The sequence below is a fragment of the Anopheles maculipalpis genome, chromosome 2RL, assembly GCF_943734695.1.
Source record: "Anopheles maculipalpis chromosome 2RL, idAnoMacuDA_375_x, whole genome shotgun sequence".
Taxonomy (NCBI): Eukaryota; Metazoa; Arthropoda; class Insecta; order Diptera; family Culicidae; genus Anopheles; species Anopheles maculipalpis.
Window position 1 is genome coordinate 4,676,617 of NC_064871.1, and position 23,189 is coordinate 4,699,805.

Below are 23,189 nucleotides of genomic sequence, written 5' to 3' on the forward strand. Positions count from 1 at the left end.
TTACCGGTTCCCGCGGTATTTCAAGCTGTATCTGCCGACGGATTACTGTTGCCTGCCTGCGCCGGTGGTGAATGCCGAGCTCACCGAACCATCGTCGCTGTCCAACGCCGGCCACACCCGCACCCAAGACAGCCACGGCCCCACGGTGGAGTTCAAAACCAACTGCGCCGGAACCGGCCCCGTCGGCGGTGTTCTAGGAGGTGTCGCGACCAGTGTACCGGGGAGCGTCGGTGGTCTTGGTTGTATCGGGGGTGGCCCGGACGGTGTGTCGAACGGAGTGCCACCGCTCGGACTGAGTCCGACCAGTGCGTCCGCAGTTTCGGACTCGCAGCAGTTCAACATATTTCCGGCCATCTTTAGCCGGCAGCTGAACTTTAACACCTCCACCGCCGGTTCCTGCAGCCAGTCGAAGCTGATGGACGATCTGCGACCGAATCTGGTCGGTGGACTGCTCGGTCTGCAGCAGGGTCTGCTAGACGACCATGCAGCCCTGACGCACGGTGGCAACCTGTCCCAGCACAACGCGGGACAGGATAGTAAGTTTATGTCCCTGCAGGACAATCGGTTGATGGGCATCGCTTCGCACGAGAACCGATTGCTCGGGCTAGGTTCGCAGGACCACGGGCGGGGCGGTGTTGGTGGGCCGACGGGCACGAACGGGGACAAATCGATAGGGCAGCATCGGAAGTGTAGCAGCACACCGGAAGACTTCAGTGCACTGTACGGGGGGTTAGCCGGGACGCCGATCAGCGATCATCACCACCATCACACGCCAGCCCACACACCTCCGAACCGACTGTCGGACAATGGGTCCGTTACGGGTAAGCAGTGTCCTAAAGCCTCGTCCAAAAATCATCCAAAACACACATACATACCACTCCAACTGTCCCGCAGATGTTCTCCGTCGGTGTAATCGTCGCACCGGCGTGTTTTGACCGTCGGCACACGACCGAACGGCAACCCTTATTGGCACAAATCTTTAAATGCCCGCACGTGCCCTGGATTAACGCGGGAAAAAACAGGGAACGCACCGGGAACGGATAATCCATCCATTATATTGTAGTTCGGCGTTAAATGGCCAAGAATAGCTTTCTAATGGGATTTGGGCAGGAGGATTCGCCGAAACAGTGAACGGCGTTTGTTTGGAGGCCCACAACACACCTCACGAAGCGCGTTTGTGGTGCCTTTTTAGGGCGAAAAAGAAAGTGCGTCCGGTGGTCAGTGTTGGGCTGGATAACTCTACTACTGGCCGAACAATTATACGCATGATAGAAACGGGTTAGAGATCGCACTCCATGTGGGATATTGAGGATGCTTTTGATGCTTTTTTGACAGCTGCTATCGAACCACTGCTTGCCGACGGGACTTTAACAAAGACTTCCTGATGCCGTCGGCAACAAGTTCGACGTGAGTTGGAGTATTGATGCACGAAACCATTTGATTTGTCTTATTGACAGCTGTCTTTCAGCAAGGGTGAGGATTTTTGACGACTTCTCGTTTAATTGCTCAATTAGTAGTCCTATTGAGCGCAAGTTTACATATTTTTTCTACAAATCTGTGTAAGTATTTGCACAGTGGTGACTATCAAATCCATAAAATAAATATTGTTCATCCACTTCACGTTGACTCCTTCACCCCAATTCGGGCACTATCGAACCTATCGGATGTAATCTCGGATCTTGTAAACACCTATCGATGTACGACAAAATCCACCGTACCCTCGTGTACCCACCTTCACTCAGCTGCCATTATAGCGCTATAATGATGACAATAATAATGACAGGTTGAATGCAAAGCACTACAGAAGTTCAGGGACATCCCCTAGGCTAAATGGGACCTAAAGAGGTTCACGGAACGCGAGGAACGGTACGGACGGAGTGCAAACAAATGGTTACATTTCTGGTAAGAGGACACCGGAACAAATGTTACCCGCGCTATAAGCTTCACACTTCAACCCCGACCGTGGCCCGAAATGTGTTTCGGCACAATGTAGATGTGGTCACGGTATGTGTCATTCGAACTAAATACTGACTGCAATTGTAGACGACCGTAGGTGATCGGGCGTTCCTACAGAGCGGTCATTAGCATTGAAAAGCCGAAAAATTTACCAAAGTACACACACACACACTGATTACAAAGCAATTGAGTCCTTCCGCTATTCCGGGATGGAACCGTAGGTAAGGGGAAATGACTAGATCCCGCCGCTATACACGGCAGGGCTGCTGCTCGATGCCCTCCTGCAATCGAACCCTCCTGATTTTCTATTATGTGTTTTTTTTTTGCGGTTCCTTTCTGTTCCCGATGCAAGGGTAGAAATCGGGAACTGTCAATCTCGGTAAGGGTCCTTGCCCGTGTGCATCAAATAAAGTAATAGTCAAAGGGGAATTAGAGAGCAATCAAAAGGTGTTGACATACTTGTCGTAAGCTGCACTTCATTATTGTTGCTTTCTTTCGCGATTGAATGGGACAGTGGGTGCGCGAGCATGAGAGGAATATCTCCAGGGTTAGGATCCCTAGGATCGAGCCGGTTTTCTAGCGCCAGACTGATGGGCCATATGGTTGGTGTAGAATTAGAGCCCAGCGTGACAGCGGCTTTTAGGGAACGATGCAGCAAGAAAGGTACTGGCCGGCACTAAATAGGATTTCGATCAAAGGATAAAAAGATATATGTACATCCCGCGCATCGGTCGGCTAGTTAGATTCGGTGAGTGTTCGAGTTCCGCTCGACTAGAACACAAGTACTTATCGGTCTGTGGCTTGATTAGCGCATCTTTCTCAACCAAAAACCGCAACAGACCCGGTTAGCCATGTGTAAGTCTTCTTACGGGATTAAAACATCTCTTCCGAGGAAAGAGAGACTCTTCACCCGAAAACTGTGCTCAGCATCGTTGTTACCGGTACCGTATCAATTATGTAGATGGGCTAATTAAAGGTAAACGTGGGTGTCATTTAACTAATTAATCGCTTTTCCTTCCTTACCACTTGCGGAACAACCCTGGGCCTGGTGATGGAGTTGACCCTCCGGGGCCTCCGGGTGGTTCTTCTTCGCGTGGACGACGGCGCGTGATTCGCGAAACCAACAACGGTTATTAATGAATTATTTATTTTTGTAAATTATGTTAATGCGCACAGTGACTGCGACCGATACAGCGTTCCCTTGGTGCGTGTTCCAGACGACACCATACTATCCGGGCGACTTCTTACCACTGACCAGATCCGATTAAAATTGCCCGTCTTCTTTCCGCTTCCGATGTTGCAAAGGTAAAAGGAGGCTCGAACCCTTCCGGGCAATACTGATAACTAAGGGCCAAAGGTGCTAGACAAAATATCCACCGCCCTGATTGCCTTTAATCCATTTCCAGGTAGTCAACGATCTCTGGTGGCAGTTTGTGAGACACTCTTTTATTGCGAACCTGGTCACAACTTTACGTAGTTATGGTTGATGATTTACATTTCATTCTTTTGGGAGGGGGCCGTGTAGAGGCATTCCGGAAACTAACAGCACAATTATGCGCATCTATCATCATTAGCTGGCGATGACGTTGTTGATGGCAACATCATCATGATGAGCGCGTGTGATGACGATTCTCGGAGCTTTTCACCTTGTACGTTTCTGACCGAAAAAGGACCCTTCAACTGGACGCACACGTGGAGAACGCGCACAAGCTTACAAGGCTCATGTCACAGCTCTCGGACACTGACAGCCAGAGATCCCGACAACACATCGCCCACATTTCACCACAATCATTGTCATCTAGCTCGAGTGAGTGATGTATCCCGCTCATGATCGGCGTCTGTCACCATTCACGATCGTAGGACAGGGAGCATTTTTAGCGCCAACCAACCAACCATCATCCGAGAGCCTTTGCGTCAACCGACCGAACCCTGTGCCTATTTGGGAGGAGTGGATGTAGTGTAGACATTGCGAAATAATTTATTCATTTCCATCATGGAATTATACCATTTGCATACTAAAAAGCCTTTCGTCCACCACCGGTTCAATGAAAGGCCTCGTTTTGGAGTCGAGTATCCTCTCGTCTGGCCACATCCGTTTGCTCTCAGCTCTATCCTTCATTACCAGCATGGCGGTTCTACTTTTGAAGCACACACACACACAAACAGACAGCGACACGAATCTGTGTGAAAGTCGAATGCCAACAACGAATCGTTAAAGGTGGAACGACCAGCCGGCCAGCATCTGCTAATGAGCAAACTGATTTTAGAGCCGTGTGAGTCCGTTCCGAGTCAGAGCACCTCTACCCGGCGGAAAATACGCCAGAAGTGTTTTATTTTGGAGTTGTGGTGTTGGGCATGGGTCCAGTTCGGTGGTTTTCCGAATGGAAGAAAACTAGTTACTTGGTCGGAAGAGTCCAAGTACGCTTAGTTGGGAAACTGATAGGTACATAAAGTGCTTTAATCACATAATGTTTCGAATGCATGACTTCAGCAAGGATGCTGTCCTTTTTACAAATGGATGCAATTATTTTAAGCAATTTTGTATTGCTAGTAGGATTCACGCGCTTTAAATCTTCAAATCTAGCTTAAGCCTGAAGGTATGCAATCCCCCAAACAAAATGGTTGATAAACCATGGAAAAAGCCCCAAATATTGATAAAAAATTTAACCCCTTCATCGGGACAATTCTTTGATGTAGATACTTAATCCTGAATCGATTGTACATCATCGTTTGACAGCTTACGCGGTCGTTTGTCTCGATATTACATTTAGGGCGAAATTCGTCCACCATCTACGAAAAATAACATTAAAAAATCATCCCCTTTCATAGGACGCTGCAAAACAATGTCCTGTGTGGGACATCTACTGTACAAAAATAAAAACACCATTCCCTGTCGATGACTAACAACGACAAAACAGGCCAAAAGAGCTCCTTTTTCCGTGTGCTTGTATGTGTGTCTGTCCGATACAGCGATCACGGTATTGAATTTAGGTTTAGCCCATTACTTTGTAATTAACGGCTCTATAATTATCGATTTAATTACAATCAATTTATTAATTAGTATTATTTAAATGGATACCACCAATTTATTGGCTCATTATATGGCTCGATTTCGTCGAACTGGCTACGTGAGTGTGTGTGTGTGTGTGTATGTGTGTGAGTGTACCCCGTATGTGCGATTCGTCGATCGTGGTGAACTTCACCGCTAAACTAAACGGCACCGATCCTGCCAGTGTATTGTTTTTCACACCCCTGCTTCACTACTACTCACTACTACTACTAATACGGCGCTTACTAACGTCAGGATGTTTAGTGGAGGCCTTTTTTGTGATGGCCGCGCTTAGTGATTATGGTGGTGGCTGCGTGCTAGTGTTGGTGTGGTTTGTACATGATGTTGGTTAGAGCGTTTATCCGCCTTCCGGACTCCGAGTGTCTCCCTGTACAGCTCTCTAGCCAGATGCCTCAAATCAAATTGTGACAACCGCCACTGACGAGACACCCGGGCGGTTTTGGCAAACTATTTATCGATAGGTAAATCGGCAGCTTTTTTTTTGCCTGTGTGTGTATGTGTGGGCGTGTGGACTACACCAATGCTAATTAGAATAATCGAAGGTACGTGTACCGTTTAAGCCGGTCCTCCCAATGGACTAGCAACATTGTGTTTCGAAGCAGACAAAACATTCATACGAGCTAATTAAGTGCCACCATGACGCGCCATTTACTGCCCCCAAAGCTATGGCTGCAAATTGAAAAGTGATACGATTCCGGAGACTTCATGTCGCAATTTTAAAGCACACTATCTTATCGATCAAACATCTCCAGATGCAGATAGTTGCCACTCAACGGCGGTTCCCAATGCTCGTCCCCTTTCTGTCAGCGCTGCGGCGCATGGTCCAGATACCTATTTATTATTTATGCTACATATGGTACCTCTATTATTAATCCATTTCCTGCATCGTTCGCTGAGTGTAGTAGTCCTCTCAGATCTTGATGACAAATTTAAAGGCTCACAAGGGATTCATAAAGCACGGGGGTTCGGGTTGTGCAAACCCGGAGTGATGTCCTGTGGGTTTTGCAAATAGAATATACACTTGACTCGGCCGCTCTCTACCCAAGCTACCCCGAGTGATCCCTTTCATTCAGGGTTTACTTTTCACTTATCGTGCCTTATCTTCAACGAGAATCAACCCTCGGAGAACTGATGTCGCCGTATCAGTGCATCTACAAACCGTTCCATCATAATCCCGTGTCCCTCTGCCCAGATCCTTCGTTTACTGAGCAAAAGCAACAACAACCAAAAAGATGCATTTTAAATCTGATAATTTCCTTTACATTTTTACAACGACATATCATGGTCTGGTCGACACCGTACAACAGCGGAAGGTGCATTTAAAAAACTAAAACCCGAACCCAACAGTGGCCCGCTCGGTTCCTCGGTGCCGGGTGGCATCTCGTCACCCGGAAGTGGCATCTCAGGGTTGCCTCAGCATGCTGGCCACACGCCTACTACAGCATCCTGCCCGACACCGGCCCGAAGGCGACACCGAACTACCTTCACTCAGGTGAGTAGCGAGTCCTGTGCGAGAGGTGCCCGTAAGTCCCGGGGTGATACTAATTCCCGGTTCCCGGTGTATCTATCTTCTACCGTGCGCTGCTTCTTGTGCTCCCGCAGGAACAATTAGCAGAATTAGAGGCGGCCTTTGCGAAATCACACTATCCGGATATCTACTGCAGGGAGGAACTAGCACGAACCACTAAGCTGAACGAAGCCAGGATACAGGTTAGTACAGTGAGTAGTTAGAACAGTGTAGTAAGCCACTTATGACACCGTTGCGTTTGACAGACGCACCCTCAACCTTAGTAGTGTAGCAGTGTAGTGTTCGTTCTTTTTTGTGGAACACATTTGCAGCACACAGTACACTAACAGGCTTAGGCTTAGTGTGTGCGCGCACACAGACAGACACAATTTGGTATGCTAATTGGCGAAAGTGAAAATTGAAATTTTCATTCAAACTTGACACGGCAACAATCGAAGACATGGCGGACATCCACGTCAGTGTACACGCGCGTTGTGGTACGAAGAGTGGAAGGTACCGTCACTGCGAACCATGGAATTACGGTGCCATCTATTATGCTAATTTTTGTGCCGTCGTTCTACTTTCAACGTTTACTTCCTTCTATTTTTATTGCCTTTCGCGATCAGTTTTGTTTTGCTGGCGGCGGTGTAGCACATGGCGGTTTTTCGTACCGATTCCATATCGTCGGGGATGATTAATATTCACGATCGACGACGACGACGACGCTTGCAGGGCGATGTTAGAATATTGACTCACAACGCAGAAGAATGATTGAAGATGGGCGGAAGAGAAATATCGGAATTTCTGTTCACGTGCTCTTGGGCTCCATGCACATTCCGATTGTGTTGGAGGGGAAAAAGCGAGCAGCAGCAGCAGCAGCAGCAGCAGTACCACGTTAATACTGTTGCCAGAAATTCAATAAACTGTTTAGTGGTGTAAGAGGGAATAGACGAACATGGGATATTAAAGTTGTTAAATGGTATCCATTTTCTCTTGAGTTTAATCTGAAGAGGATCCTTTAAGTATCTTCTCATAAAGCTTGAGGTAGTAGATAGGTACTAGAAACTTCATTTTGACAACCACTTCTCCGTTGGGAATTCACATTTTAATAGTAGCATGAACCTTGCCTTCACAGTCGCGTAATAAAAATGTCTTCCTCATACAAACCAATGCCCAATGCGACCCAATCAAACTTACCGACATCCTGGGCCCAGGGTGCTAAGCAAACACATTCCGGGTCGGGTTTTACGCGCAAAATTTAGTCACGACTAGCCAGCCACCAAACCGACTAGCGATGCTCAAATGACGAAATAATACTTATTGATTGCATCAATAATTCAATGAAGATATTCGAACGATATGAGCGGAACACACCTCGCTGATACTCGGCCGCCATCTTCGTCCGGTACGGTTGTTCGTACGTACGTGTACGTGGCGCCATCATTTGCAAACTAACTGCTTCCCGGGGACTTCGAGGGAGCTGAAAAGGCTGAAGGTCTGACTCCGTCGACAATGAGAGTGTACCGGGCCGGGGTTGTTCTGTGCAATGCGTGTGCATCGGATCGTCCTCGTGTGCGTTTGATCCAGTATAGGCACATCCTAGCCCACCTCTGCCCGCAAGAGCTAGAACGTTCTCGAATATTGATAGTTTTTTGTTGTGTTTTTGTTTTGCTATGATCAATTTTACTGTGTTCAGCCTCTCGGCTGAATTCGTTTTCGGTGCTCAAACTCTCAATCATCTATACCGTACCTAGGCAAGGAAAACACATAAAGGACCCACAACTTGCACCGATGGATTGATTCGCTCTGATACGTCCTTATCAGGATACGGCGCCCGGCAGGGATGCCCGATGAACAAAGATGAAAACACTTTTTGGCACAGCAAAAGCTTTTCGGACGGCTCGCTCGTCTAGTCTCGAGTTCCCTAGACTACCGGTGCTGCGCTGTGAATTTATTATTATTGTATTCTAGTGTTGTATTCTATCGTGCACACACAAAGCCTACACGAAAAGAGGAGAAACCATACCGGTGCAATTATTTTGTTTCCCGAACGATATTCACCATCGATGCCATTGTTTTTGGCTTATTTCGTCGTTCGATGTACAACAAAATAATCAAAGTGCGGAACTGCTACCGTTCTCGCAGGGAAAGCTGGAGCAGTTAGCTGCTAGCCTAACACCAGCAAAGGGTATAACCAATAAAGCCAAACCCAAACTAACTCATCGCATATTAACGGTTCGCGTCATCGATATCGATACGGCCCCGAAAGAGTAGATTGTTTGTCTTTTCTAGGCAAAAGCCGTCTCGAATTCGTGACTGACGAGCAGCGGTCCTGTGCGACTGTGTCGTCCATGGATCTGAACGACATGAAAGGCTCGTACTCGAATTTGACGAACGGTAGATATAGAAACTCATCAGCACCAATATAGCCCCTTCATCAAGCGCACGTACCAAGCCTAGTGCTTAGACAGAGGAACCGAATTCTTCCCGTCCGGGCTAGCCGGTCTAATCAGAAAGATGGGTCTGCCAATACATCCCGCATTACCTCATTCCTGGGACAAACTGGGGAATGCTTAATATGCATCAAATTTATGTTTTTTCTTTTGCCACAACACACAAATTTGCATACTGGTTCGATGCATCACATTATTAGCTGATGGAATTTCTCGCTGTGGTCTGTATCTTTGGGTAATTATGGAAACAAAGAATTCTCGGCTAAAAGAGTTGTCGCATTTCGTCGCACTAGTGTTGCAGATGAAAGTGGAATTTATAGACGTAATGCAATTGAGCCACCATCAATCTACTTATGCTAGTGTATCACCGAGCAACGTTTTTAATGATAAAGAAGCTTCTCAGAGGTTTTCCTAATTAGACCTTCGTAGGGATTAGTTTCATAAAAGAAAGCAGATAAAAATGTAATGTTTTGTAAGGACATCTTTCTCCAAGATTGCACACCTACATGCTCACGCAAAATTAATCGAACCTTCAAAAAATGCTGCAGGACACGCCTGGCAACGATGGCAAACGTATTTCGCCATAAATATTCCATCGCTAATATCGTCTTGCAGAGCTTAGAAAATTCGCTTTCGCTACTCCAAACTCAAGCGCAACTCCCACGAGTTCTCAACGTTTCGCTACCAACTTCAGAGAAGGTTCGTGCTTCGTTCCGAAGAAAATCGAAAACAAACGAAAAAAAAAAAGAAAACAAACAAACGGCTAATGCGCAAAGGCAACCCAATCTCAAAAATACGTTCTCCGGAACGTTCACTGGAGCGTCGCCGCGTTCGCAAGTTTAAAGTAATACAAGAAAACCTTTGCCGTTGCTGCTGCTGCTTAGCGAGCTCTCTAAACTGGTAAAACTTCGAACCCATCAAAGCATCATCATCGTCGGTCGGTCGGTCGTCCTCGTAGCCATCATCTTCATCTTAAGGACATTCGTTCGAAGGGTGGCCTGCCAACTTTTCCATCCTCCTTCCCTCGATTTCGTTGGCCTGGTGGACCTGGAGGGATAAAGGGATGCCCTGGCTAAAACCCCGAGAGCGAAAGAAACGTGTAGCCGTGTCGTCGTTTCGGGCCAAAAGAACAGTGCCAAGAAAATTACCTACAAGCACCAGGGATAGCAAGCGGTGGAGACGGTTGGTGAAGGGTGTGTGCAAGGCGTACGCGGCATTCCCGTTTGCTGTTAGTGTGTAATCTACAACATCAAATGGATCCTTAATTCAATTACTCCGCCTTCTTGGAAATTCCTCCATTACGGCGGCTTCATCCCGGCGACGCTCCACAAAATTCCGTTTCCGACAGGTCTTCGCTTCTTAGGCGCGGCCTTCTTTCCTTCCCCCAACCGTGCAGAGGGAAAAACTCAAGCTAAACCGAAAAGGGCCCAAAGCCATAAGAAGACTCGAACGTCATCCTCCTCTTCCATCCCCACACACACACACACACACTCCCTCGAGGACACTTTTCGTTCAACTGTGTGCCGTGTGTTTCCCCGCGTAGTTTATTTACGAGTTCAATTTCGACTCGACCACCTCTCACCACGGCCTCCACACTCAACTCCTCTTGACCCGGACACAGAAGCCATACAATGTATGTGTGTATGTATGTGGCGAAAGGAAAATGGCGGAACTAACCACCCGAACACCGCCGGTTTCATGGTGTCCACGAGAAGTCGGTTCTCGCTCGGTGCAATAAGAACGCAAGGAACCGAACCGATAGGAGATATAGGGACGACACACCGTGTGCGTGTACGTGTCCCATCACCACCCGCTTTATGCCCTAGCAATACGCCATTCCTCTCAAGACGCTAAAAGGCACTGGCAAAACTTTGCCCTCGTCATTTCGCGCGTCTTCCAAGAGGTAGGGCTCTTTCGCAGAAGCTAACGTTCGTTGGTGGTGTTGGTGGTGGGCGTAATGGAATGGTTTCGAAGAGGAGTGGTTGGAGGCTGATGATTTCGAATAGCGGTATACACATTTAATTTAAATAGAAGACAGCATCTTCCCTCCATCCAACCATGCTGGATACTGCAGCCGTAAAGCCGGGGAAGACATCTTTATCAGTGCGCGGCGTGGTAGAAGACTTGGATCACTGTACTTCACCGGGAGAGGGAGAAAATAAGAAACGCGAAAATACAACAAATAAATGAAATAAGGATGATAACGTCCCCAGCAGCTAGTAGCGTAACAAAACCATCGACAACAACGGATCGTTTTCGCGAACACTTCGCGACGAGTCAACTACTAAAGCCTTGGTGGTAACATCGTCGAGTGTCTTACGGAGAGAACGGAACCCGCTCAGGATGCTGGATTCCGCCCAACAAGATACACACAGCATTAACTCGTTCATCTGTTCCAAGGGTATTCTGTAGTTGGATAGATCGTACGAATCCCATTATTGTGCATCTTTGTTGCCATTTTAATCTTCTTTTAACGTTCCTGCAAGACTTCAAGACTTGAAATCAAAACATCCCATTTTGTAGGCAAGCATTCTCATGCCTGTGGCGCACACTCTTAATGCTGGAGAGCGAACACGAAACCAGGCACAGAGCCAGGATATTCTCACACTTACACATGCTTAGTCACGTGCACAGTTTGCCCCGCTAGATAGGAGGGGAAGCACCAGAACCTAAACACAAACCGGGGCCGAGAAAGAAGGGTCGATTCAATAGCGAACAACCCTCGTTCGCTTCCCACTTCTATCTCGACACACTAAACCGTGAGGCGGAGTATCATCATCCTACTGGATGGTTTCGTACACACGCATACAATACGTTTACGTCCGCCATTTTAGCGTACTTTTTGTTTTGGAAAACAATTCCAAATTGCTCGTTCGCTGTAAGCTACAAACTTGTGAGCTATTAAATGCTTTACCTTTCAGACATTCGAGACAGTAACCCTTACAAAATACCTCCAATAACTATGCTAATAGCGATAGCGCCCTAACCTCGTCTATTTTCGCTCAAAACGTTTTCCCATTTTCTTTTTCGCCAGGTTTGGTTTCAGAATCGAAGAGCAAAGTACCGAAAGCAGGAGAAGCAGCTACAGAAGGCACTCGCGCCCTCGGTCATACCGTCCTGCAATGGCATGATGCGCAACATCCAGGGCTACAGCGTTTCGAGAGGTTATCAACCGTATCCACATCCAAATTCAATCAACCGGTATCCCCAGGTATGGTAGGCCAAGCGAACACAAGAACCAACTGCAACAAAAAATTATACCACACACACATACAGCTACACTTCAATTTTCCCATCAATCATGAGTGTGTGTGTGTGTGTGTGTGTGTGTCTGTGTGTGTGTACATGGCAGTTCTATATTGAAAGTATTGATTTGTACTTACCTTTTTTTCACGCTGCTGTTTTCCTTCCGGTTCCGTCCACTCTACTACTACCTTCTTTTACGCCAACCAACACCATCAGGACCTGTTCCAAATGGGAGCCTCATCCTATCCGGGCATGACGCAGCCGTTCTCGATGACGCACGGTTCCAATATGGGAGCCGTTGGCGTTCGCCAGGACTCCATGGGTAAGTTTGCGGACCTGCATTTTTTTCTCTCACCCATTTCCCAACCGGAAAACGCGTGACGAGTCCTCGCTGCCTGCTAGCCGCCGCCGTTGTTCTGCAATCTGCAGCCAGTAAACGATGGCAAGGCAGCACACCACACGGTTGCTGCTATGGAGCGTGAAATCGAGTGCCGTGCCGTGTGAATCTCCGTCTGACAGGCGCTGCCACAAGCCCGTTTTCATGGCATTCTTTGATATAAATAAATAAATGCCTTCCCGCTGTGGCGTTACAGCCCGGACCACCATCTCTCCCCGCATCAAAATCATCGGAACAGCCTGCATCTTTTGGAAGGAAATTTGCTATTTTCACCTCGAAAATGTGCTGGCCCTTTTGCGCTGCTCTGGGCTGAAGTGTCGGAGTGTGCCAGCCCGGTGCACGTCTCGCTTCCGGAGCAGAAGCGAGCCTGTTTTGGTAGGCGCCAGAGCTCGGCCAATCTTTGACGTGAGGGCACGTCTTTGGAAAATTTGTCATTTCCGCCGAGCGGTAATGATCAATAATGTTTCTTCTTCTAGTGGGTGTTTTTCTTTCATACTTCAGCCTTTTGCTCATCTCTCTACCGTCGTTACCAATGTCTTGAAGACGTTTCTGCATTCCGGTAGCCGTTCTTGAAGCGAAAAAAAAAACGGAAATAACAACACGTGCACACGCGTCTGTCTCACGTCCATTTTGCATCAATGGTGGCTTTTTGCTCGTAGCAGCTGTGTATCGGGATGGAGTCTTCCTTTTTTCCATACCGCTTTCCCTATTTTAATGCGCTTTTCAATTTTAATTTTCTCTCCCATTTTCCACCTATTTCCACAGGCATGACTGCCGAGGACGAATGGTACAACAAAAGCTTATCGGCACTGCGAATGAACAGCTCCCATCATCCGAATCTGTCCGCACCAATGCTGCAATACCAAACATAATTAATGTAGATCAAATGAATACAAAATAGTACCACACACAAACGCACACACACAGAGAGAGGAATACTCACTTCTTCGTTGCATTAAGCCGCCAGTCAGATTCCCCCGATGCACACACACACACACACACAGATGCAGTCAGACGGTCGGACGTGGACCACGGGGAGAAAGCGAAACCCATTTAACTGCATCGAACAATGCAGTTGGAGCGCACCCATCCTTCAGCACATCATGGCTCGTTTTGGGGGGACCAATGGTCCCCATTTACCCACGCACACCAACCAGCAGGATATGGCCATTATTTTTAGGATCGCCAGATACCGTTCACTTTTATGCCTCATTGTTATTGATGATGATTTTTCATCAGCACTGGTACGGGATCTGGCCTGTGCCAATGTTGTTAAAAAACAGAAAACCGTTTAGTGTCCGGTTCCGACCGCTCGGAAAATGCTAATTGATTTAATTTATTGCGTGCATCGAAACGCGTGCATGAGATCGTTCCTGGTGCGTGTTGGAGAGCACTGGGTGCTCCATGGTAAAAAAAAGCCTCCCTCTAACGGTGATACATTCCCGCGGGCACCATCTTAAGCTTTCCGGTTCCGTCGCCCTGTTCCTGTTCCGTTTTGGGGTGAATTTCGCCATAATTTGCATTTGCATTCCATTACGTTGATCGTGGGGGACATGATGGTGGCAATACTGATGCAACTGGGCCGATCGCGGGGAGCTAAAAGAAACACACACATAGGGACGCCCACTTATGCTGCTGTGAAACGAGGAAATAGCGAAAGGAATTAAATACTAGTTTATGAAAGCATCCAATGAAAATCAAAACAATTAACTTTACCCGAGGATGCAGCAAAGGTATCTTCCTCTTGGAGCTAGCACAATGGAGCCAAGGATCCCAAGTGTCTGATCTTTCAAGTCATAAGCTCCCATTTCTTTTCACACAGACACACACTCACCTCAATCAGTGAGGTAAGCATTTTCTAACGTACATAAGCAAATCGTACACACACACGGCGCGCTAGACAGGAAAAGTTTTGCTACCGAGGAGGATGCGAGAAAAGAAATTAATAAAATACTTTCATCACGCGTGTGTGTGTGTGTAATTACACATTTCACAATCGATTAAAGGAAAACAATGTATGACAAAGCAAAATCATAGCTAAATTATTTTATTTATCAACACAAAACGCCCGAACAAAGAACGATGCAGCCTGCATCCTCGCATCGCGAACCGACACACACACACACATAGACGCAGTGACGCATAAAACAACACCACCCAGGATGCAAATCATGGCTTAGTTGAGCTTAGTAGCCGTTGTGTTTTCATCGGTCAAGTCAAGTGACACTAAACTATTCTGCGCTGGAGCCGTTTTGTGTGACCCCTGGTTTGTGAATGGCTCAATTGTGTGCTGTAATTGTGCGTGTGTATGTGTGTGTGTGTGCACTTTGTACATAGAAACTATACGAGTAATATAAGGAACTATTAAGGATGCAAAAGAATAAACACTAACTAAAACAGTGCTGCTCTGCTATACCAACACACTGCTGCTAGAAAAGTAAACCAACAAGCCGGGTGTCTGGAGGGATATAAACAAATCGCTGGGCAAGAGGAACAGTAACAGGAAAAAGGAAACATACATACAGCCAGAACAGCAAAGAAAAAAACAAAACCTAACAAAGCGTTTGAATTTTATGTAGATGTAAATATTATAAGAAACATTAAAATTAATACAACCGTCAAAAGCCAAACGTTTCCTGCGGTTAGTGTTTTTTCGGGTTGCCTTGTTTGCGCCTTACAGTATGCAATTTGCATCGCACAATTAGCTTATTAGTGCTGGTACATGGAATTTACTAAACAGGTAAGTTTTTTTTCACTTCTTATTTCATCATTCGCGGGCTTCAATCGATTAAGTGCTGTGCAAGTAAGGAAAAAAAGGAAGATGCACAAAACGAAGGCTGTTTGCTGTTTAACATCAGTCAAAAAGGTGAATTGCATTCAGGATTAAAGCTTCGAAGTCAAAGTGCCTGCTGCTTACAGGGAGCTGAGACCATGATACAGCCCGGCTGGAAAGCAGAACATCAGTTCAAGAGAGCTCGCCTATTATATCACGAAATCTCTTTGACTAGAGGTGAAAGCGATTTGTCGTTCAAAAAACTTAATCATCTGAAGGGTCTCCCCATCGAAACTTCATCTACCAAGAGTCCCATCGATCAGGAAACCCTCATTATTCCACGAGATCATCCAGATCAGGAAAGCTCTCAATATACACAATTAGGATCACAGCTCTCTAATGGAATTGGATTCTAGTGGAGTCAGACCGGAGTCGAGGAACAATTACTACCTCCTCCCACCAGTTTAATGTCTCAACCGCCGTGCTCAATGTACCGGACGACTAAACTGAAGCACTTCAATTACTCCGTAGCTGAATCCTATTTTTGTCAAAAACAGAAAAAAATGATATCAGGCTACTCATTACAGCGTTCGGATGATACGACAATATACCCATAAAACGATTAAGATTCCTTTGAATTGATTATTGAGTTTTATTTTCTGCACTAAATCGCTCATTTCATTTTTTTTTCTCGCTTAGTTAAATATTAATCGATGATAGCAATAATAGTCGCACGAAACATTATAAAATCGCATTCTCCTGCCACTTTACGATCTATATCCTTGTTGATTCTTCGTCCATCCTCTTCGGATCGTCGTCCATGTCGCCCGGTTCTGTCTGTGGGTATCCTTGTAACATAACATTTCTTTGCCCTGGCGGGGCCTTACTGTAGCAAACGATCATTGGAACAGGTTCAAACGAAGAATTTATATCTCACCGTGTTTTTCTGCAAGTGTATTAGCATTCTGCTCCTTCTTGCTTATCAGTATACGTCTAATAGTATGTTGCAATTGCAGGGATGAAACGAAACGTGTAATAAATGCCATAACGCGCATGGCCTTTGTTGAACCTTGAATTCGTTGACGTGAAATGTTCAACGAACGTCATGTGCTTGCCTTGTAACAACACACCACGCTGCACTCAAACCTAACCTCAATTGATAGCGCCGTATACAACACGCAAGCCTTGGCACTAACTTTCCGTGCACGTGTCCAACTTCCAGCCCGTCGTATTCCGTTTCTGCTTCCTTATCCAGCATAGATTAGAATCATTCGTTTATTATCATTATCGTGTGTGAATATTAATAAAGCATTAATCAAAACATTCTAATTAACCAACGGTGTGTAAGTGTCAAAAAAGCGTTTGTTTTTCTCTTTTATTAAAAAAACCATCAATCGACAGACCCACGAAGGACTGTGTTTTTGTTGGAATTGAAAACGTTTCTTTTTCATTGTACACGGTTTTCAACATTCGACACACGAATTGATAGTGCTGCGAAATTCTCATAAAATAATCGTTATCTTTGCCTCTAACCGCTCTATTAGTAGGACTGTTTCGAAACCGCTTCCACGGCTGACGGCGGAGGAAAACGGTAAGAACATAATCACGATCAACTAGCTCTAAAAGGGCAAACGCTTATATGATTATGTACCACCATCCATTACATCACCTCAACGGTTGACGAATCGTTGATGGTGTGCTGTTGGTAGTGGTAGCTATCATGTCTTAACGGAACCCTTTCCATCCCCATCCGTTTAGGTTTATCGGACGAAGTTAGTGTGAAGGAGTGTAAGCATGCAGCCCGTCCTTCGAAAAGGAAAAAAAACTGTATCATCCAATGGAAGGGACGGATATGAATTCTTCAATAACAAACCTCTACCAGAGATCGGCAACCCGAAAAATGGATGAATGATTTTAGAAAAGAGCAATGCAATTATTTCTTCCGCGTAGAATTAAGCTCTAGAGAATTAAAATTAATAAAAATACTACACATGAACACTACCCAGAGTAGTTTTCTTCAGAACTGCGTTTGCGTTCTGTCTTTTTTTGTCTGATTAAACGCAGGACTTGCCCAGAAGGACACGTATGTGCGAACTTGTATAACAGTGAATATTCGCACAGAGGTCGCCATTTAGTCTGTGTCTTGTTTTAAAATATACCTAAACCATTGAAAGAAAGATAGAAAGAAAGAAAGCGAACAAAAGCAACATCTCTCCCTTTCTCTGTCTCGATCGCTCGCACATTCATATCTCATACAGTAGTTGCGTGTATGTGTGTATAGTTAGGTGCATGGTTTTTTTTTTGCAATATAATGATAAGAAATTGCTTTTATTCTACCTAAGCTTTTCCATTTTCTATTGGAGAGAAAATGAATGATCTTGCTTGATCTCGTGATTCCTTCTTTCTTCCTAGGTCTCTCTTTCGTAATTACTCCTGTCTTCCCCCATCCCGGAGGGCCTTATAACGTACCTTCTTTACCCACACTACTTCCACACACACTCCTTAACATTCTTACAAATTATACGTACGATACTACTGCTACTACTACTACTGCTATTATAATTACTTTTATGCCTTTGCATTTTGCCGAGCGTCAGCATCATATTTCAAGATCGTACATACAGAGGCAGGCCGGCTAGGTTTGTTTTCCTCCCAGCTAGATGTGTATGTGTATCAATGATAAAGGTGCGCCTGTTTAGTGAGATGTAGTACACGTCGACTGTCTCTCATTCACGTTCTCTCCCCTCCAATCGAGAGGGCTCACTCTACTGTATAATGACAGTATTTGACGTGTCACCGGCAGCATCATTACTTTTGTTGCTGGGCGTAATCGTCACCTCGTCAACGTCCATCGACAGTCCACTGTCGAGCGTGTTGCCCGTGGACAGCGAGGTAACGGACACCGTTTCCATGTGGATCGACGATGTGTCGTCATCGATCATGTTGCTACTGTTGTTACTCATCATTACCGAATCGGTCGCGGTATCCTTCGTTTTGCCGTTCGCTGTCACTGTTACCCTGTTGTTGTCGTCATCGACAAGATCAATCTGTGAAAGGATCACGGAGTTACACACCGGGACCAGGGAGAAGTGCATGCATGTACAATATAGTATTCAATTAACAATCTTCTTAACGATTCTTTGCGATACTTCCAGAGAGACAGAGAGAGAGAGAGAGATTAGAGAGAACTGCAATGCGAGAGCGAAAGCATTGCGTACCTGTCTGATTGATCCCTAACAATACCCTTTCCCTTATGGGGACATTCCCCCATCAGCCGACTTTCTTAGGCTTAGGTAAATCACTTTCGCATCCCTTATTTAACCTCCATTATTTCCACGTCTACTGGGACGGATAACGCACTATCCGGCTTTTCCTTCTCAATCAACGAACGATCCGTTTTGTGTGTTTCGATGGCTTCGTTGTCACCAGTTTTCCCGTTATCACCCGTACCCGTCTCAGATGCCATCCTCTCGGTGGATGCTTTTGCTTGTTCGAGCGGAACTTCTTTCGTGGTACCAACAACGGCAGCGGCGGCAGCAGTAGCGGCGGCGTTGGTGGCTTCAAATTCCTTCAGCACGGCATCCAGATTAAACCGGCGCCGATAGTTCATGAAAAAAGTGCGCACTTGCGTTTCAGTTTTCGTACCGAGCGTGTCGGCAATGGCCTGGTTTTCGATTGGTTTTCGATTATGTGCGCCATATTCAAGAAGAGAAGAAGAGGATAAAAAAGAAAAAAAAAAGAACAGATCAGAGACGGATTGTTGTTTCCACATTTTTTGTCTCCAATTGATCATTACCTGGAAATCGCGCCCGTACATGCGTACGCCTTGCACCGCTAGCATTAGCTCCTCGTTGTTCCAACGGGAGTTTAAGCGGACAGAGCTCACTTCCGGTGGCTTCAGTATCTCCAGCACATCGTCTATCTTGCGCTTGAATCCACTGGCCTTTTGCTTGTTGTTCTGAATCTGAGATGGAACAGGGGGAACACATGGATTCGGTCGAGTTTTTTTTATAGGATGGAGATTATGTAAGCCAAACAGACACACTAACGAAACCCATGACACGATTACACAAAAGAACAAAGAAAAAAAATGCATCGAACAACAAATGTATATATCACCACAGTAGTAATTAACATAACTTTTGGGACACTTGGTTTTTAGAATAATTCAGTCACTTGAAGAGATATTCCTGTTGGCTACAAAGAACAAAATAGCCAATGGACTCCTATGCCAAGGACAAGTCGTCTTTGGTTATCCTGCCTGCCTTGAAAGGATCTGCCAAGCACGGCTGATTTATGAGATTATTTTTCTTCTTCTATTTCCTCTTGGCTTAACGACCTTCTAGGTCACGCCGGCCATCTAATGGCGTAGTTGGATAGTCAGGCCTTACTACAGGGGAATGATCCGGATGGGATTCATGATAATGAATGAGGTTAGCACGCTTAAAAGGAACTAAGACTTGCCCGTATAGAAACAACACGTTGAATGACACTCTCTGTTTGGGATTGTTAGCTCACTCGTATCCTAATCGACACTTGTGCCCTCGATTAATCTCAAGGAAATTTGGAATTCGGAATTTGTAGATGACCTAACGATAGCGACCGTTTTAGGGCAAATTTTAACAATATTTGCTTGTCTGTTTTATCCACAAACAATTGTGTGTTCGTATGGCTATGTTAAGAACTCTTGCTGAGATAGTGATCATCTTGTTTGATTGCTTTGCCGGATTATGTCCTTCTCTACTGGCGAGACGTGATAAGGGAGACTTTCGTTAGTGTGTTACAAGTGTGGCTTACAACTAAACTACTTCTGGTCGCCAAAGCTTACTTGTGACAATAGTGAAACGATTTCCCGATCCATGCTGGCCAACAAGTCGTTACTCTGGATGCCCTTCTTGTAGCCACCACCATCATCATTGCCAACGACGATACCACCCCCGCCACCACCTGTACCGGCACCGTCACTACCGTTCTGGGCGGTACTGGCCAACTTCACTATGTCGTCATGGTTAATGTACATCCCTTTGGGCGGTCGGCGCTTGTGACTGTCGCCACTTTTGCCTAGTATGTTCGAGCCCCGGGTGCGTTTGTTCATAAAGGACGGACCAGTTGTTGGGCGCAGCACACCGGTGCGTCTAAGCAGGATGCGGGTGGAAGCGAATCAATAACGGAAATGAGAATCGGAAACCATAATCGTTTAGCAAAAGACAAACACAAGCTGAGAAAAAGAAACAGATCGAACACGAGCACTACGTCAGCTCTACGTATACAACACACCAAATTCTAAATGTGTTTTTAAAGGAGTGCAATGAGCAGACGGTTAACATAACCTCAAAAAATGAAGAATCAATTGTATCGTGGGTAGCGTGCTTTTCCATTGTTCTTGGAGAACAGTTTGTGAATTCATTGTGTGTAATGAGGCGTATTACTACTATTTTGTTGAATTATTAAGAACATTGTATTAATAGCCGATCAATCCGAACATAAAGAAGTATTACATTGCATGATCGTAATTCGTGTAGCTAACATTTGGATCCAGAAAAATTCGAAATACAAGACACACAAGCACACATACAAAACTCAACAAACACACTCGTAAAGAAATAAATCTTTTTTTTTTGGGAGGATACAAAGATGAATTGTGTATTGCAAAGCGACGTAGAACAAATTAAAATCAACCAAGAAACAGTCCAAGGATAATAATGGTGGATAAGGTAGGATTTTTGTACAATGCTTTAACACTGATTGTTAAGATGTGTTGTGAAGAAATAGAAGAAATAAAAAAGACGGTACCTCCAGTGATGGTAGCAACTGCCACAGAGCTTTCCTTGAGATGAGGCATGCACTTCGCTGCACGTCACCCCACATCCGGTGCAGTTGAGTGACCCCTCGTTGGTCGCCCCAATGCTGCCGCTGCCGCCACCAACGCCGGAACTGCCATTACTTTCGTTCTCGGCTTCATTGCTTTTGTTACTACCACCAGCTGGCCCATTAGTCGGAACATTCGTGTTGCCATTCCCAGCACTGTTCGCTCCAGCTGCCGTACTGTTCGACGTTGACTATGAGGGTTGGTTGAGGGTGGAGAAGGGAAAACATGGCAAACACACGGCGACACGGACGATTTCGAGGCAACAAGAGGGGAGGAAACAACAAAAAAGCGAAATTCGGTTTAATTTTTGCGTCCCCGAAATCTGAAAAAATCTCGCCTCCAGGGACTACAGCCAGATTAACATTTGCAAAGGAACTTAGATTTTTGTCCGCCTTTCTTCCTACCCTCACCCTCGTAGGGATATCTTCCCTTCTCTCTATCTCACTCGTTCGCACCACTTTCTCTCGCATATCCGTTCTCTCTTTCGCTCTTTCTCTCCGTATCTCTCTATCGATCTTAGTGTATCGGAAAAGTGTATGGCTGCATTTTTGTTTTGGTCCAATATCCAGCAGGACCAAACCCACCCAAACCACTTACCTTGTCCTCATTGTCTGACTCTTCGTTACTGCCATGGTCACTTCCGTTCTCCGAGCTGTCATTCTTTTTCATCTTTTCCTGCCTATCCATTACGCTCGTTCTGCTGCGGGTCTTTTTCCAAGAGTAGTAAAATTTCACTAAACTTGCGATCGATTTATCGGGAAGCTGTATTGAGGGTGGTTTTAATAAGAGAAAAAATACAGCATTAAGGTAAAACCACCTCCGGATAAATTACAATGCGACTGTTCACCTACCATTTGCCGGATTCGATGGAAACTTTTCCCGTGGAACTGGAACGCTTGCTCGAACAGTACCCGATCCTCGGCGGACCACTCGTCCGGGAAGGGCGTAAAGTTGGCCAGATCCAGTATCGCTCGTTCCAAGTCGTGCTTGTGCCAGAACAGCATCCCGAGCGCCTGTTCGCCATTGTAGCCGTACTTCTCCTTTGCAACGGTGATGTAGTCTTCCACTGCGGAATGCATCAAAGGAAAGCAATTGTGTCGTCAAGTCTTAATTTCACAAGTACCACCGCGCTCTACCTACATTTGTCATCCGGAATTTCCTTTGTTGGTGACCACACGAGCAGCGCCCGATCGTTCAGCTGTTCCGGTTTGCGTTCTGTTGGAGCGATAAGCTCCGGGCAGACGGCCTGATAATCACGGCCGACTCGAATTTTCTCTGCAAACCACCAAATGACAACAATATTTATCGGAAATTTCAAAATTCCCACTTCCCCACACCCTTCTCCCTTAAACTTCCTTATTACGAAACACAACGATGGCCACTGGGTAGAGAATAACGAGTTTCCCGAAGAGAGTGCAACCGCATGACGAATCCTATCGCCCGTACACCCAATGACCCTGCAGCAGCAGCAGCAGCAGCATCACTACCACCACCACCATCACCCTGGTGTCAACCCGTATATGTAAGTCAGCATCATATTGCAACTTACCTTCATATTCGCTCTTGGCTTTTGTTGCCTTTGAAGTGTTGCCATTTTTGCGAGCTACACGACGGACAATGAAAAAGGAGCAAAAAACACCATATAGTCTGACTGGCCGCGCATACGGATCGTCGAGGACTCCCGCTTCCGACAACGAGGAAAAGTCGTGGTATCATCGTTGTTACTTACAGTTTTCGTCGTCCGAGCTGGAATCGGTTGCAGCACCACCTCCTGCGCCGGATGTGGTGACCACCCCGGCACCCGTATGACCGTTAGGGCTTGGGCCGCGCGATCGCTTTCCATTCCGCACACCGCCCTCCGTTGTACGTTCCGCCAGTACCATCTTTACCCTCTTCGAATCCAACGCGAACGCAGCAG

General features: G+C 46.0%; 3 protein-coding genes across 3 annotated transcripts; 1 reads left to right on the forward strand and 2 right to left on the reverse strand.

Moving 5' to 3' along the window:
• Positions 1-410: 410 nt before the first annotated feature.
• Positions 411-13,548, forward strand: LOC126558392 (homeobox protein unc-42). The gene is made up of 6 exons (XM_050214402.1): positions 411-821; positions 6,334-6,518; positions 6,629-6,736; positions 12,021-12,197; positions 12,449-12,554; positions 13,395-13,548. The coding sequence occupies exons 1-6, from the start codon at positions 416-418 to the stop codon at positions 13,499-13,501; spliced, it is 1,089 nt and encodes a 362-aa protein (XP_050070359.1). The 5' UTR covers positions 411-415; the 3' UTR covers positions 13,502-13,548.
• Positions 13,549-18,167: 4,619 nt separating this feature from the next.
• Positions 18,168-18,497, reverse strand: LOC126560009 (uncharacterized). The gene has a single exon (XM_050216170.1). It carries the CDS (start codon positions 18,495-18,497, stop codon positions 18,168-18,170), a length of 330 nt encoding a protein of 109 aa, XP_050072127.1.
• Positions 18,498-18,715: 218 nt separating this feature from the next.
• LOC126557470 (REST corepressor 3-like) lies at positions 18,716-23,189 on the reverse strand. The gene is made up of 9 exons (XM_050213259.1): positions 23,001-23,189; positions 22,821-22,874; positions 22,412-22,546; positions 22,123-22,337; positions 21,869-22,033; positions 21,196-21,461; positions 20,231-20,537; positions 19,199-19,366; positions 18,716-19,066 (listed from the first exon to the last, which is right to left on the reverse strand). The coding sequence occupies exons 1-9, from the start codon at positions 23,152-23,154 to the stop codon at positions 18,716-18,718; spliced, it is 1,815 nt and encodes a 604-aa protein (XP_050069216.1). The 5' UTR covers positions 23,155-23,189.

What these genes read in the sequence shown, in the direction of transcription:
- LOC126557470 (XM_050213259.1), bottom strand. Translation starts at nt 23,154, where the DNA reads ATGGTACTGGCGGAACGTACAACGGAGGGCGGTGTGCGGAATGGAAAG. An exon ending in AGCCAAGAGCGAATATGAAG is followed by an intron (nt 22,547 to 22,820) that starts GTAAGTTGCAAT and finishes GGTGGTTTGCAG; the next exon opens with AGAAAATTCGAGTCGGCCGT. An exon ending in TGTACGGGCGCGATTTCCAG is followed by an intron (nt 19,067 to 19,198) that starts GTAATGATCAAT and finishes ATCGAAAACCAG; the next exon opens with GCCATTGCCGACACGCTCGG.
- LOC126558392 (XM_050214402.1), top strand. Translation starts at nt 416, where the DNA reads ATGGACGATCTGCGACCGAATCTGGTCGGTGGACTGCTCGGTCTGCAG. An exon ending in GGACAATGGGTCCGTTACGG is followed by an intron (nt 822 to 6,333) that starts GTAAGCAGTGTC and finishes ACCGTACAACAG; the next exon opens with CGGAAGGTGCATTTAAAAAA. An exon ending in TGAACGAAGCCAGGATACAG is followed by an intron (nt 6,737 to 12,020) that starts GTTAGTACAGTG and finishes CTTTTTCGCCAG; the next exon opens with GTTTGGTTTCAGAATCGAAG.
- LOC126560009 (XM_050216170.1), bottom strand. Translation starts at nt 18,497, where the DNA reads ATGCACTTCTCCCTGGTCCCGGTGTGTAACTCCGTGATCCTTTCACAG.